Source organism: Cynocephalus volans, chromosome 7 (genome assembly GCF_027409185.1).
Source record: "Cynocephalus volans isolate mCynVol1 chromosome 7, mCynVol1.pri, whole genome shotgun sequence".
NCBI classification, from domain to species: domain Eukaryota; kingdom Metazoa; phylum Chordata; class Mammalia; order Dermoptera; family Cynocephalidae; genus Cynocephalus; species Cynocephalus volans.
This window is the reverse complement of record NC_084466.1, coordinates 74,829,490-74,842,805: the sequence shown is the minus strand read 5'-3', so window position 1 is coordinate 74,842,805 and position 13,316 is coordinate 74,829,490. Positions and strand designations below refer to the sequence as shown.

At 41.2% G+C, this 13,316-nt stretch overlaps 2 protein-coding genes across 2 annotated transcripts in view; one reads left to right on the top strand and one right to left on the bottom strand.

The window, feature by feature from the left end:
• NBEA (neurobeachin) overlaps positions 1-13,316 on the top strand; it is a 657,479-nt gene that overhangs the window by 449,677 nt on the left and 194,486 nt on the right. The window contains exon 40 of the mRNA XM_063101747.1: positions 3,832-3,968. Within this exon, the coding sequence (XP_062957817.1) occupies positions 3,832-3,968 (137 nt within the window). The remainder of the gene's footprint in view (positions 1-3,831; positions 3,969-13,316) is intronic.
• MAB21L1 (mab-21 like 1) lies at positions 6,559-7,638 on the bottom strand. The gene has a single exon (XM_063101469.1). It carries the CDS (start codon positions 7,636-7,638, stop codon positions 6,559-6,561), a length of 1,080 nt encoding a protein of 359 aa, XP_062957539.1.

The window sequence follows — 13,316 nt, the reverse complement described above, 5'->3', positions numbered from 1 at the left end:
TCACAGAATACTAGCAACAGACAAGGTCCTGTGATGATGATGTGAGACAGAAAACAACTTTATAATTTTATATAAGCACAAATAAAGACAAGGTCACTATGCATACCCAAAAAATACCAAACATCACCCTCTCCTGGCTAATATGAGTGACTACTATTTCTTTCCAATTACAGCTTTAACCTCCATCTAACCTTCCCTCCATCTAGATAAAGATTTACTAAAATACCCAATCACAGTATTATCCCTGTTTCCTGAGAGAGCCCAATCCAAAGCAAAGCTCTGCTTTCTTGAACCCTTCCCAAAATCACTTAACCAAACCCCAGATCCTGCAATAAGTCCTTCAACAATCTTCTACATTTTAAGTGGCCCCACGGTTCCCATGGTTCCCATGGTTGTCAGTCTCCTTCATTACACTGAGCAATAAACCCAACTTGTCCAACTACAGATGTCTTTCTGGTGATCTTTAGCAAGAGAGCATTAACACAATCATACTCAAAATTTGTGAATATTGGACTTTTAAAATAAAAATATAAAAGAATTTTGTAAACTATAAAGTTTTTTTTAAATGTCAATGTATTGTTAAGTTTTCAAGGCTTGGGATTTTGATTTTCAGCAGAATAATCCAAACCCACAAGTATTTAACATTTTACTTTCAAAATATATTTGATGAATAGTTCCCTTTTCAAATATGAAACATGTGTAACGTGTGTACTTTCTACTCTAAGTCCATGATGAGTTTTGCTACCTCAACTGATTAAAGATCTTATGGCTCTAAAGAAATGTTCATTCTTTTAAAGATTCCTTTTATTATGCTCGGGTGATCTTTGTTCTATTTTAGATGTTAAATTAACATTTAAATTAATGGCAAGTAATATCCCCCACTCTTCTTTCAAAAATTGTAATGGATCAATATTTTTTTAAACATTATGTTGCCAATGTAAAAAGTAAGTACCATTTATTTTGTTCTTTTTAATTACTACTTTAGATCGTGGGATTCTAAAATTATTGCATGCATCAAGACAATGGGAAGATGTTTTGTGCCACCCATTAGTTTAACTATCCTTTAATATCATTACTTCTGTGTGTGCTGAGGAAGTGATTACAATTTTTCCTTTTATTGCTGTAACAGTGATTGGAATGAATATGTTTAGTCAATTCCCAACTCACTGCACCAAGGAAAGTTTAGGAGGTTAAATTTGTAATTACTTAAATTATCTTCTAGAACAGAATTAGCTAGATTACCATCTCGCTAGCATCCAGAGATGCTGCTCTTTTAAAACTATTTTTATTTGGAAAGGGATAGAGGTTTTCAAATAACCAGATACCATATGGAAGATCTGCTGGTTTGTGATTGTGCCTTACATAAACATTTTAATAAGGGATCCCTAAAATCCAGAGGCTCCCCCAAAGGGGATTAAAACATAATCCCCTCTCTCTATTGCTATAGTGGATTAACTCCTATTCTCTCTGTGGCTGGTTTGCTCCCTGAAGGCTACAACAAAAAGATTCAGTGCTCCTTAAACATGCTATGGAATTGGACGTTGTAATTGGAGATTTCCAAAGGACAAGGGTAAAAATGACACACTGTTAACGCTGAATATTTCACGATGTGTCTTTCTTAACGAAGGACCAGTTCGAAGCCCTTTTAAAAACTCCCAGAAAATCTCAACTCATTAGAACGAAATTGGAGTAATGGAGAATCAAAAGTCTCCCTCCGAAATGCAGAGAAATAAGTAGAGAAAGTGTGTTCCCCTTAAAATGTTCACAGAGTTCTGTGCTTAAAAATATCAATATATTTTGGTAAATCGGTGAATATGGTTTTGGTAATGTTTTATTATTTTTTTTCAATTTTCCCAATTGTTTGGATATGTTAAATTACTTTTTAAGAAAAAGAAGTGGTTTGCCATTTTTAGTGTTTTGACCATTCTTTAGCTCTAAGTGCCAGAAACCTCCATTAAACCATAAATTTCTAGTCCTCTGTATTTAAAGACTTTTCTGAGATATTAATTAAGGCCCCACAATGTAAGAGACAACACTTTGTTTCCCATGTGAGTCAGGTCACCTTCTTTCTCACCTCTTCCCAATCAAGAGTAAACCGCACGGATTTCTCCAGAGAGCAAATAGGAAAAGTGGCATCCAAAGGAGCGTCCTGGTTGCTCAAGGGTTAAGGGAGCGGTTCGAACCGGCCCGAGCACGGGGGATTCGGAGGAGGGCGCGGGAGGCAGGAGGCGCCGCCGAGCGCACAGACCCTCCAATAAACACAAAGGAGGGCCTGGGGAATAGAAACCCAAATCCACTTGTAATCGGACAAGAGATTCGGGCATAATTACTTGAGCAACCTAGATTAAGATTGATGAGCCTTTAAAGTGGTGCTTCAGATCGACCGCCTCGCCCTTTGGAAAGAAAAACCTAGTGGAGCCGAGCTGGACCCCGACTCCGCTCGCTTGCGCGGCGGAAACAGCCCGCCCGAGACCAAGGCCCGGGAGTCCGCGAGCCCCGGGGCTCATCGGGGATGGAAAGCAGTAAAGTGAAAGAGAGGGCTTTGCGTTAAGTCCCATCAGGGCGGTCACGCGGGGGGTTGGGGGGTGAAGGCGGACACGGTTTGCTCCAGAGCCACCCCCCGTTAAGGGCGACAGAGGCCGGCCGAGTCCTCTCTGCTCCTCCAGCCGCAGACATGGCCTGGCTTTGTGCAGGACGGCCGCAGATCCGGTGGGTGTGCGCGTCCTGCAGAGAACGCGAACTTCACCGCGCTCTTCGGCGCCCGCCGGGCCGGGGCGACGCTCACTCCGCGCGGCCGCGGGGATCCGGCCTCTTACCGCCTTTCTCATACTGTTAGTGCGACTCATTTGACTGTGTGCATCTGAGGCGAGAAGTGGAAGGGGTTATGATGCACACTTGCCTCCCGAAAGAATGAATACGTTATTACCGATTTCCACGTCGTCTTCCAAGCCCAGGATCGCGAAGAATGCCTGTCCTTTGGGGGATCTTAAGGGAGCATTTAAGTAATACCCTTTGAATTAATATTCTAATACGTGAAACTCGTGATTTTCAACCTTAATTCCGATTGAGGGAATTCGAAGTGATACCCTAGTAGGCACACTTTCTAAAAAATCTTTTAATGAAGCTTAGTTCCTCTAGTTCAAACGTTGAGAAATAGCACTTTTTGGACGCTTTTCTGAGAATCCTTTTGTTCAAGCCTTTTTTCATCACTTTTGACTGTGAGAAAATGACTAAGGTTTTTGTTCTTCTCTACACGTAAGAACTTTAAAGTCCGTGTGTACACGCGTGTGTGCATGTGGCGCGCCTCGGGACGACGACATTAATCTTCCTGCAGGATGCAGCCCCGTAGTACAGTGTAATTCATATATTTACATGCTTTCCCCCTTCGCATCCTCTCGCCTCTCCTTGGGGAGCGCCCCTGCCTAGTGGAAATGCTGTACGCGATGGCTGGTCTTTGGGGCCGTGCTGCCTGCCTAGGGTCCCTCGGAAAGCCCGTGATGCTCAGCAGAGTCCGTTCTGCACTTTTAACTTGGTTGATGGCAGCGCCCCAGCAACCACGTAGGATTTCTAAGCAGAGGTTGCAAACTCGCTTAAGGGTCGCTTATTGCCTATCGTGACCTCTTGGGTTTTTATAGAATTATTTATCTCTAGTGTCTTTAAAAGGTACATGAAAGCTAAGCAGGCCTTCTCACATGAAAAGAGCTTACCGCTTAATATAGGCACCACTTTTTCTAGCGCATCTTTTAAAATAAAAACCCGTGGTACCCTCCTGGGAGGGTGCGAGAGAGGGTCACAGGGGCTCAGCCTGACTCCCCTGCCCTTGTCTTGCAGGCCCAGTGGTTCTCAGCACCCCTGCCCAGCTCATCGCTCCCGTGGTGGTGGCCAAAGGGACTCTCTCCATCACCACGACAGAAATATACTTCGAGGTAGATGAGGACGATCCCGCCTTCAAGAAGATCGACACAAAAGTGAGTTAAAGGGATTCCTTGTACAGTACTGGTGGCTTGGTGGCAGGAAGTGGTTTCCAGTGTTGCCTGGTTTTAAATGACAGTGGGGGAGGGGAACACGCTAGTCTCTCTCATAGAAAAGAAAATGAATGAAATCCCAACACGTGCTCTGTTTTATGGAATTGAAGAATATATTAACGAGTTTGAATCCTGTATGGCCAGAGCATGCACATCTTAGCAACCTTTCTATGAGTGCCTTTGTGTGCGCTCGGGCGGATTTGGTAGTTAAGGCCCCTGAGTACAGCATCTCAGGCTCTCTGGAAAGACTCAGAAGGCTCTTATGAAATTTCTTATTGAGATCACTTTTAATTTCCAGAAGTTTAGATTGCAATGTGAATTATTATTTATTGAAACGTTATAAGGGAACTGGGGGCGGGGGGAGGAGATCCAGTTAGATATGAATTCATCTGTTTCACATCCATTTTTTCACCTTCTAAAATGAGAATGGGTTTTACATGTGGATTTAAGAGGAAGAGAAACTGATTCTCTGAGAAACTTTGACTTAAAATGTGTGTACATAGTATATACGAGCTCTCAGATGTTTAAGGGTTATACTCATCTTTGGAGGTAATGCCAGAAAATACATATTTGGACCACTGGAAATGCAGTAAATATTTATTTATTAAATATTGTGTAGATTTTAAACACCTGAGTGTTAGAACAGCTCTGCACCTCAGCAGTTTCTTCTGAGATCCATTTTGTTTTAACTTTCATGATCCTGTGCAATTTGCAAGCTTTTTTCATAAGGTTAAGAATCCACGATCATTAAGTATCATGCTAGATATTTAGCATCATTTTACAAAGATCTCCCTTTAAAGTGTTTTCACGGGCAGTTATTATAAAATAGTCAAATACTCCCAAAGATCCAGAACTTTTTAATATTTAACTTATATGCAGAAATAAAGCATTATAAAACAGTGTTTGTAGACTAGCAATTGAAATTCTAAAATTTACCATCACCTAAATTAACTAATTTAAGGCCAGTAGGTGATCAGCCCTTTCAGCACTTGTTGACTATTAAAATAATCCAGAGGATAGTCATAGGACTTTTTCACTTCCAGCTCCATAAGCAGTGAACTTTTAAAATGTTTGAATGCACTGTATTTTATTTGAAGTAATTTAAAGTTTGTCTTTATGCTTTTATCATTAGCTTGCCCTATGAAGTAAAAAAGAATTTCGGATTTCTGATTAATTTATTCTGCTAATAGAGCCCTTATTGCATAAAATAAGGTTTCACATCAAATACATTGGTCAGAAATGATCTTCATTTTATTAGCTTAGTTTTCATATACAAATTTCAAAAGTTTTATTATGACTTTGTTAAATTCATCTCTGTTAGTCTAATTTTTAATTCAGTAATCTCTACTGTCATAATAGATTTTTTCCTTATATTATCAACAATGCTACAGAAATACTTGACCAGAAGGGCAAGCTTTCAAAGGAAAATTTAAATTGTGTCTAATTTATAGAAAGGAATAGCCTAATAAAAAAGTTAGAAACTGAGAGTAGGTCGTTATCTAGTGTAGCTATACAAAAAAAGATTTTCTCCAATATTTTAAGGTTTTATTTTTAATTTCATTAGCATATTTTTCAAAATGCTTAAAATATTCCAGTGGGTTTGATTTTTAAAATAAAGCATTACATCTTTTGATAGAAAGACAATTTAAAATGAGACACAACAACTTTTATTTTACTTCATTTATTAGCTTCTAATTAAATAAAAGCCAGCAACAGAAATTAAAATCTAAATCACAAAAGTATCCAGTGTATTTCAAGTGCATTTTTTCAAATATATAATTCAGATATTCAAGCATTATTATATAAGCTGAATTCAAATTTCTTTGAATATATTTAAATAACATTTCAAGTATATTTACGGAATGTTAGAAATAGAACAAGCAATATATTTGAAACAAAGTGTAAACTTTTTAAAGTCAGACACTTGAATGACAGATAAAAGTACCAGGAGGAAATCTACCTTTAAATGGTATTTTTGTTAGTGGAAAATGTCTGAGAAGTAACCAAAATGGCAATTTAACTTCTGTTCACCAAATCACAAAACACCAACATCCACACTTTCAAAGACAATGTGAGATCACAATATTTGTTACAAATCAAAATATACATTACACTTCCCTTCTGATGGCATATCCAAATCGTGTTTACTCACAGACAGATGCACCTAAATCGCCAGGATTGCTATAATCCTTTGATAGTTAAGCAGAGAGAGTGTTCGCTGTGGTCTTGCATTACAGCCGAGCTGTTTTCCGGGTGTTACCGTGTAGCTTTCAAGGGAGATACAAAAATCGTTTGTAAAGAAGTCTTCTAATATTTGTGGGTTTAGGTTTTTCTCCATCTGCTTCCCCTACTTGTTTTAATCCCCTTGGAGGAGTGGGTGAGATGATGCCTAAACGTCGTATTATTATTCCTTTTTAAGGAAGAGATTGTTTGCGCTGTCGAGTGAAATATTAAATAGGAATTGAACAAGAAGTTTACACTTAATTAGGACTTTGAGACGAGTAATCATTTCAGCTCTTGATTAAATCATCCTCTAAAGTTTTTCCAAACTTTTCGGGTTGGTCAGGATCTCTCTTGCCAGTCGCCACGTTTGTTTGGCAGCGTTTTCCAGAGCCGAGTGAGGTTTGCCTTGAAACAGATCTAAGTTCGGTAGGAAGTAGTGGGGACACCGCCGGCACTGCAGGCAGGAGATGAGTTGCAGCAAAATCCCGTTCAGCCGATCGCCCAGGCAAGACTCGTCCCAGTCCGACTCCCGGGGATGCTTTTCACACTCGTAGGAAACCAGAGTCTTCATGTGGTAATTGTTCAGGGGCTGGCCCGGCAGTTCGAGGTGCCGGTCCCGTAAGGTTTTGAGGATGGAGAGGCATTTCTTTCTGCACCCGCCCATCTGCAGTCTGTTCTCCGCTTCCGCGAACTGCAGCACCCAGGCGTCGCTCTCGGCCGAGCTCTGCTTGCCGGCCAGGGAGTGGCACTCCTTGGACAAGAGATTGAACCCTTCCGCTTTGACCTCCGCCACCCGGTTGGGTCCCGGCCAGGGGATGTGGGGAAGTGGCCAGTGGGCAGCACTCCTCGGCCAGATCCCGGTGCATTTAAAAGCCGGGGTGATCTGCACCACGTACCTATCTCGGATTCTCAGTTTCACTTCGCTGGTGTCTGCCACCATCTTTACCACATCCCTGTAGCTACATTTGTCTACCGCCTGAGCCACCAGCGTCTGAAATCTGGACCGGATTTTGCGCGCCGAGAGATAGCCGGAGGCGGTAATGAATTCCACCCAGAGGGACATGCTCCTTTTGCGCCCGTCGCTCAACTTCAGCACCGCGCAGCCGGGCAGCGAGCCGTCGTCCACGAAGTTAAACACCCCCATTTGGTTCAGATAAAGCACCACCTCAAATTCGGTGGGGGAGATGACCTCAAGGCCCTCGTAGCGATTGTCCATCTCGTTGAGGGAGCTGATGAAACGGGGCTCCTGCACTTCCACTTCCTTCAGTACGTCGGAAACTACTTTGCAGACTTCCCGGATCGTTTTGGCAATGGCAGCTTTCCTGGCTTGGCATTTTTCATTGTAGTATTTATTCAGATGGTAGACCAGCTTGGCCTGCGCCGCGATCATGTTGGGGCAGAGATCCGGATTGTACACCGGAGTCTCGCAGTAAGCTGTGGGATCCAATGCGGCTGCTAGAGCTGGAGCCAACTTCGGTGCAGAAACGGGCCGCGGAGCTCAGAAATGTACCCAAAGTGTCTTTCCGACGTGCTGCAGCGCTGGTTTCCCTGCTGCTGCTGCTGCTGCTTTTCCCTTCGAGCCCAGCCGGTCTGAAAGATTGTTCTCCCCCCACCCACCCCCCAACACACACACACACACTCTCTCTCTCTCTTCCTCTTTTAAAGAATCCTCGTGTGAGAGAGACGCATGGAGAGATCACCTTCTCCGTAATAAAAACAAAAGTTGCGCTGAGACCCAGCAAAGCTCTTCCAGTAGTCAAAATAATCACCCCTTTCCGTATTTATTTACGCTTTCCCGTAATCATTGTGTGTGCAGGACTGTTAATCAGATGGAGGAAAAGTGTGCTGGGTGTGTGGCGGGGTGAGTGTGCGTGTGTATATGTCAGAAGAAGCTGCTGTTGGTTTGTCTAAGAGCCCAGATGCACTCGTGTGGAAATTATAAAGGCAGGGCCAGGCAGGCGGGCGGCCAATCGCCACTGGGCTCGTCACGACAGCCTCCTTCAGCTCCAGCCCGGCTAATTAATCCCCCCTCGTGGATATAGGCACACACACTAAAGGTAGGAGGTTGCTGCGGGCAGAAAACCACCCAGGCCACCTAGACAGTTTGGAAATCAAGAGGAATCTCTCAGCTCTGGTATTACTTGAAGCATATTGACGTTTTGAAAAGACTTGGCAAAGTGGCTCTTTTCCGTGCTGAAAACCCTGCTTGTCTTTTTACCGCTGAAATGCAAATACAGGTGTATTAATGGTCATCCATCAGTTAGTGAACTAGACTAGGTTTTCTGAAACAAAGTCACTAACTTGCATTTAGAGTGAGATAATTAATGTCCGCTAATCCTCAGGATCTGTTTAAGTGCAGGTCGAAAGTTTGCTCTTTCATGCACAGACTGCTGGCTTATGAAGTCGGCTTTAGATGGAGTAATACCTGTGTGATGTTCTCATTGTGGATGTTCCTATGTGTTAGAATGTTTTTAAAAAAAAAAAAAAAAGTTATGCAGGTAGTGTGCTCTTTTTTAAAACCTGTTTTTTCCTCATTTGCACTTTTTTAATGGAATCTGAAAATTATTGCTGAGTGTGTTAGATATTTTCTATCTCGGTTTAAGTTAGGATGTTTTTTTTTAAATGTGTAATATATCCCTTCCCTCCATCTGCAGTCTTCTTTGCACTTTCGTAGACCTGCCCAGCATTACAAGCAGGATACTAAACTGTATGTGCACTTGTAGAAATATTTGCAAAATATATTATCTCCAGGATTGAGAGATTATTTTAGTGTGATTTCATACTGGGCTGAATTCATGAAATTCAGGAGAGACCATATCTCTACTTACAGATAGTTATCCTGAAAGTTCGAAGGTTTAGGGCTCCTGGGTTGTTTACACATGTATTAATTAAGGATGTATTGCCTATCTTAAGTGTCCTTAGTGGTGACCTGATTGTAGACTTCTAATTTTATAGTATTTCAAGTGATTTTGATTAAGGGAAAATGGTTAATATTTTCAAAGAAAATTAATTTACAATCCCCTAGAGTTTTTTGTATTTAAACATAATTTTGGAAAAATTTGAAAGAAATAACATTTCTAAAGTTTGGAACCTTAAAACTGGAGGGGCAAATGGGTTTATGTAGAACATTGTCTGGTGGCACCAGTTATGTCCTACATGTACAGGAAACTAAAGAAATACTACTTAGGGGTTATGTAGTGGTTTTAAAACCTAAATGGATTTTTAATTGCCTACCTTTAATTTAGATGGTCTCTATTTCAAATTAAGAATATTTCCAGCGAAATCCTTTAATTCCGGGTAACAGGTTCATAGGCACTTTCTTTCAGAGCCATTTTTAACAAGATCTTGTTCAGGGCTCCCACTTTATACTCAAGTTTTGGGTTTGGTTTTTGCTGTCGTTTGCGGGTTTTTGTTGGTTTTTGTGGGGTTTTTTGGTTCTTGGGATTTCGCTTGTTTCGCGCAGGTACAGCATCACATAGCCACCTATTTTTTTACTTTCTCCTTATCCAAAAGGGCTAGATTCCTATTTAGCTAAAAATAGTACGTTCCATTTGGGGCGCGCAGCATCCATCTACTCTGTTCCCCCGAGAACCTTCCATTCCTTTAAGAGCAAGCACTAGCAACACCGAGAACCTTCCATTCCTTTAAGAGCAAGCACTAGCAACACCCGAAAAGCCCCTCCCCACTTCGCCTGCGTCGCGGGTGAACGCACTGCTACTTTTTGGCAGTAGGAAGAGGAGGAAGAGGATGCAAATCAGAGCCGCAGGACCGCGGCCGCCACAGCGAAGGACACCTGCAGTGGTCTCTGGGGAAACGCCACCTCTGCCCTCACCCAGCTCGGGTCCCCGAAGGCCGCCCGCTCGCCACGTCTCTCCCGCTGCCCCGCACTCCCGGCCTCCCGCCTTCCTCTCCCTGCTCGCTGTCCCACAGGCACTACTGGTGCTTGCTGTGGCGGCTTTCTCCACGTCTGCTCCACGCTCTGCCCACGCACCCCTCAGCCCTGGCCGCAGCCGAGCCCGGCGCTGCTTCGTCGCCCGCCGCGGTCCCCGCGCCCTGGCACTCTCCCTCGGGTTCAGGCCAGAGATGCTCGGCCCTGGTCTTCTTGTGCCACCTGCAAACACCCCGTCTGCCGAGGACGTGAAGCAGCCCGGGAGTCGGAGGCCCCGGGGCTGTTCGAGGGGGTGGTGGCGCGGCCGCCCCGGTGCGTCTAACACGAGGGACGCGGGCCCGCGAGGGGCGCCGGCCGGGCCGCGCTGGAGCCAGGCGCGCAGGTGGCGCATCTTCGGGACTCACTGTGCGGCTTAATTGAGTTAAAGCGAAGCTAAACACCGAAGCACTTTGTGCAAACTAATTGGTGCAACCGGGGCCTTTTCTCTAACGATTTGCACTTTGAGAAAGAAGAATGGATGGTGAGAAAAGGACCAAGAAACTCATTAGTTCCAGAGTGTTCCAGGAAAGTGAAGTCATTGGATTTCAAGGGCGCCAGGACTGTGTTTTCTGAGCTGCTTCCTTAAGCAGCCGTCCTCTCCGGGGCTGATAGAGATTTACATAACGTAGGATGCACCCCTCCGCCGTTATCTCTGTGGGTGAACTGTACGCCCTAGAATAATACTCAGTGCAAGTGCAAGTGCTGCTGCAGCACAGTGATTTTCTGTGGCACTGAGCACGTGCAGTGAATTGCCTTCTGTAGCTGAATCCTTGCAGTGACCTTAGGCACCCCTCATTGTTGGACGGAAAATTATTCTGAGGAGTGTGTGGAAAGGAATTAAAAATACTAGTGTATTTTTTTGTGTAACTCAGCCTCTTTAAATATAGGTTTAGGAGATAGATTTGTTCTGGGGGAGTAACTTATTTAACCATTTTATAGTGTATTTATTTGAAATATAATTTGACCTATCAAAGTACAAGGTACTTCAAAAAGTTCCTGGAAAAATAGAATTACAAGATAATATGAATTTTTCTGTGAACTTTTTGAAGACCCTCATATTTCATACGATTATGTAATACATAGAGATGGCTAAAATGCATTTATTTACTTATGTGAAAACTTTATAAAATAACTCTAATGATACCAGTCTTGTTTATTTATTTTTTTTTTTTACTATTAATGTAATCTCAGTACTAGAATAAAAGCTCGTGTGTCCCATGCTTTAGGATGTAAATGCTTAATTGTTTTCAGTGGTATGCATGCAGGCATCCTTGACATGAGCTAATAATAGAATGATAATTGAAGAAAACTGACCTAAATGAAAGGCAGAAAAACTCCAAGAAGCTCATGATTTGGTGCTAGTTTGAGATGCTTACATCTGAATGGTATTTAGAATTTTAAGGTCTAACTAACTTCTACATTTCATTCATTTAGTTTACAAGGCAGCCTTGATTTAAAATGTATTGGTTCAAATTTTGTCAAAAAAAAAAAACAAGTACATAATTATAAATGTTAGCAGTTTTAATTACTATAAAATAATTAAATATTGTGATCCTTAACACTTCAAAGCATTCAAAATAACAATGGCAAAACAACTTTTCATGAAGTACTATCTCATAACTTATTCCCCCTTCTGTAGACCTGCTTATGTATATAGTATGTACAAAGTAATACACAAATGGGCTTATTAGGTTTAAAGAAAAACTCTGTTATGTTGAGAAATGCAGGTATGCAAAGTTTATGTGTTTTTTTAAAAACCCTAATTTAAATTTGAACTGCATGTTCATAAATTTCACCAATTGTAACCTTCCATCTGGAAAAAGGTATGTGCTAGAGGATATGCATACACGTTAAGTGCTCACATAGATATTGTTTTGTGTGTTTTCATTATCTTCTGGCTGCTAGTCTATTCACAAGTACTCATGAATTTAAAGTTTTATTTTTTTAAATATGTGCTTATTATCTGGGGAGATAAAAAGAATATGAAGTTGAGTTTATTAAATTATTTATCCTTACTGTTGGAGTGGCTTTGAAGGCTCATTGTTCGCATCTGATTTCTTTTCCCCCTCTTTTTTTTTTTTTTTTTTTAATGCACCCAGGCTATTTCAACTGTTTCATTCTGCCAGACACATTATATTTCTTTTTTTACACTAGCGAAATTAAAGACAGATATTTGTGCAGTGTTTTCTTTATGTGTCACATTAAATAAAGTAAAATAGGTGGAGTTTTTCGGGTAATCTAATTTGATGGCATCTATACCTTTCTTCCTGTTGTGACTCTTGGTATTAGAACACTTGAAACAAAATAGCTTGAAAGCTTTAAAGGTTTTGTGATTTCTTAAAATACTTATTTCATGTTTTAATATCAGGCTTATTACGAAGTCAAGCAAAGAATTGAGGTCACCGTTGGCACAATTCAGAACCTGTTTTATTTCTTCAACTAGAGCATCTCGAGAATTGTGGTTTTTAAAAATTATTTATTCTTCCCTTGAATGATCAAGGCCATTTCCTCAGTTTTCTTCATCACGCTACTATACAATCATATAGTCACATTTGTAGTGACAAGTACTTTTTTTCCTACAATGTTGCTTAGTAAACTTGATATTGGTGATAATAGGCGTTGAAAAGAAAAGTAACTTGGAGATTAAAGATGGAAGTTGGAGGTATACCTTACAAGAATTACCAGCACTGCATGGTTTTCAGACTTGAAGTAATGCTGGATAACCCTGGTCAAATCCTTTCTTTTGGTAGAAAAGGAAATTTAAAGCCTGGCTTCTTTACATAATCATCTCAGTTTCCTCACTTCATTTGAAAGTATAAACAGAGGTACAGGATATTTTAAGTTGTATCTCTAAACTGAAAAATAAAATTGGGGGAAGGTTGTCAACCAAAAGAATTTCTTATTGCTCAGAATAAATTGTGATCTCTAACCTTTTCCAAACATTTAAGGCCAATAGGATTAGTTATTCATTTACTGAGTATTATGGAAGAAATACTGATTCCAATATTCTAGTTCCTCACAGACTCTTCAGAAAGTCACTGTTATCTTTCTAATGGGTAAAACTAAAATTATTGTTAGATTTCAGCTTAAATTTTTCTTTTGGTTATTATAGAAATATTCAGACAATAAATGGGCTCACA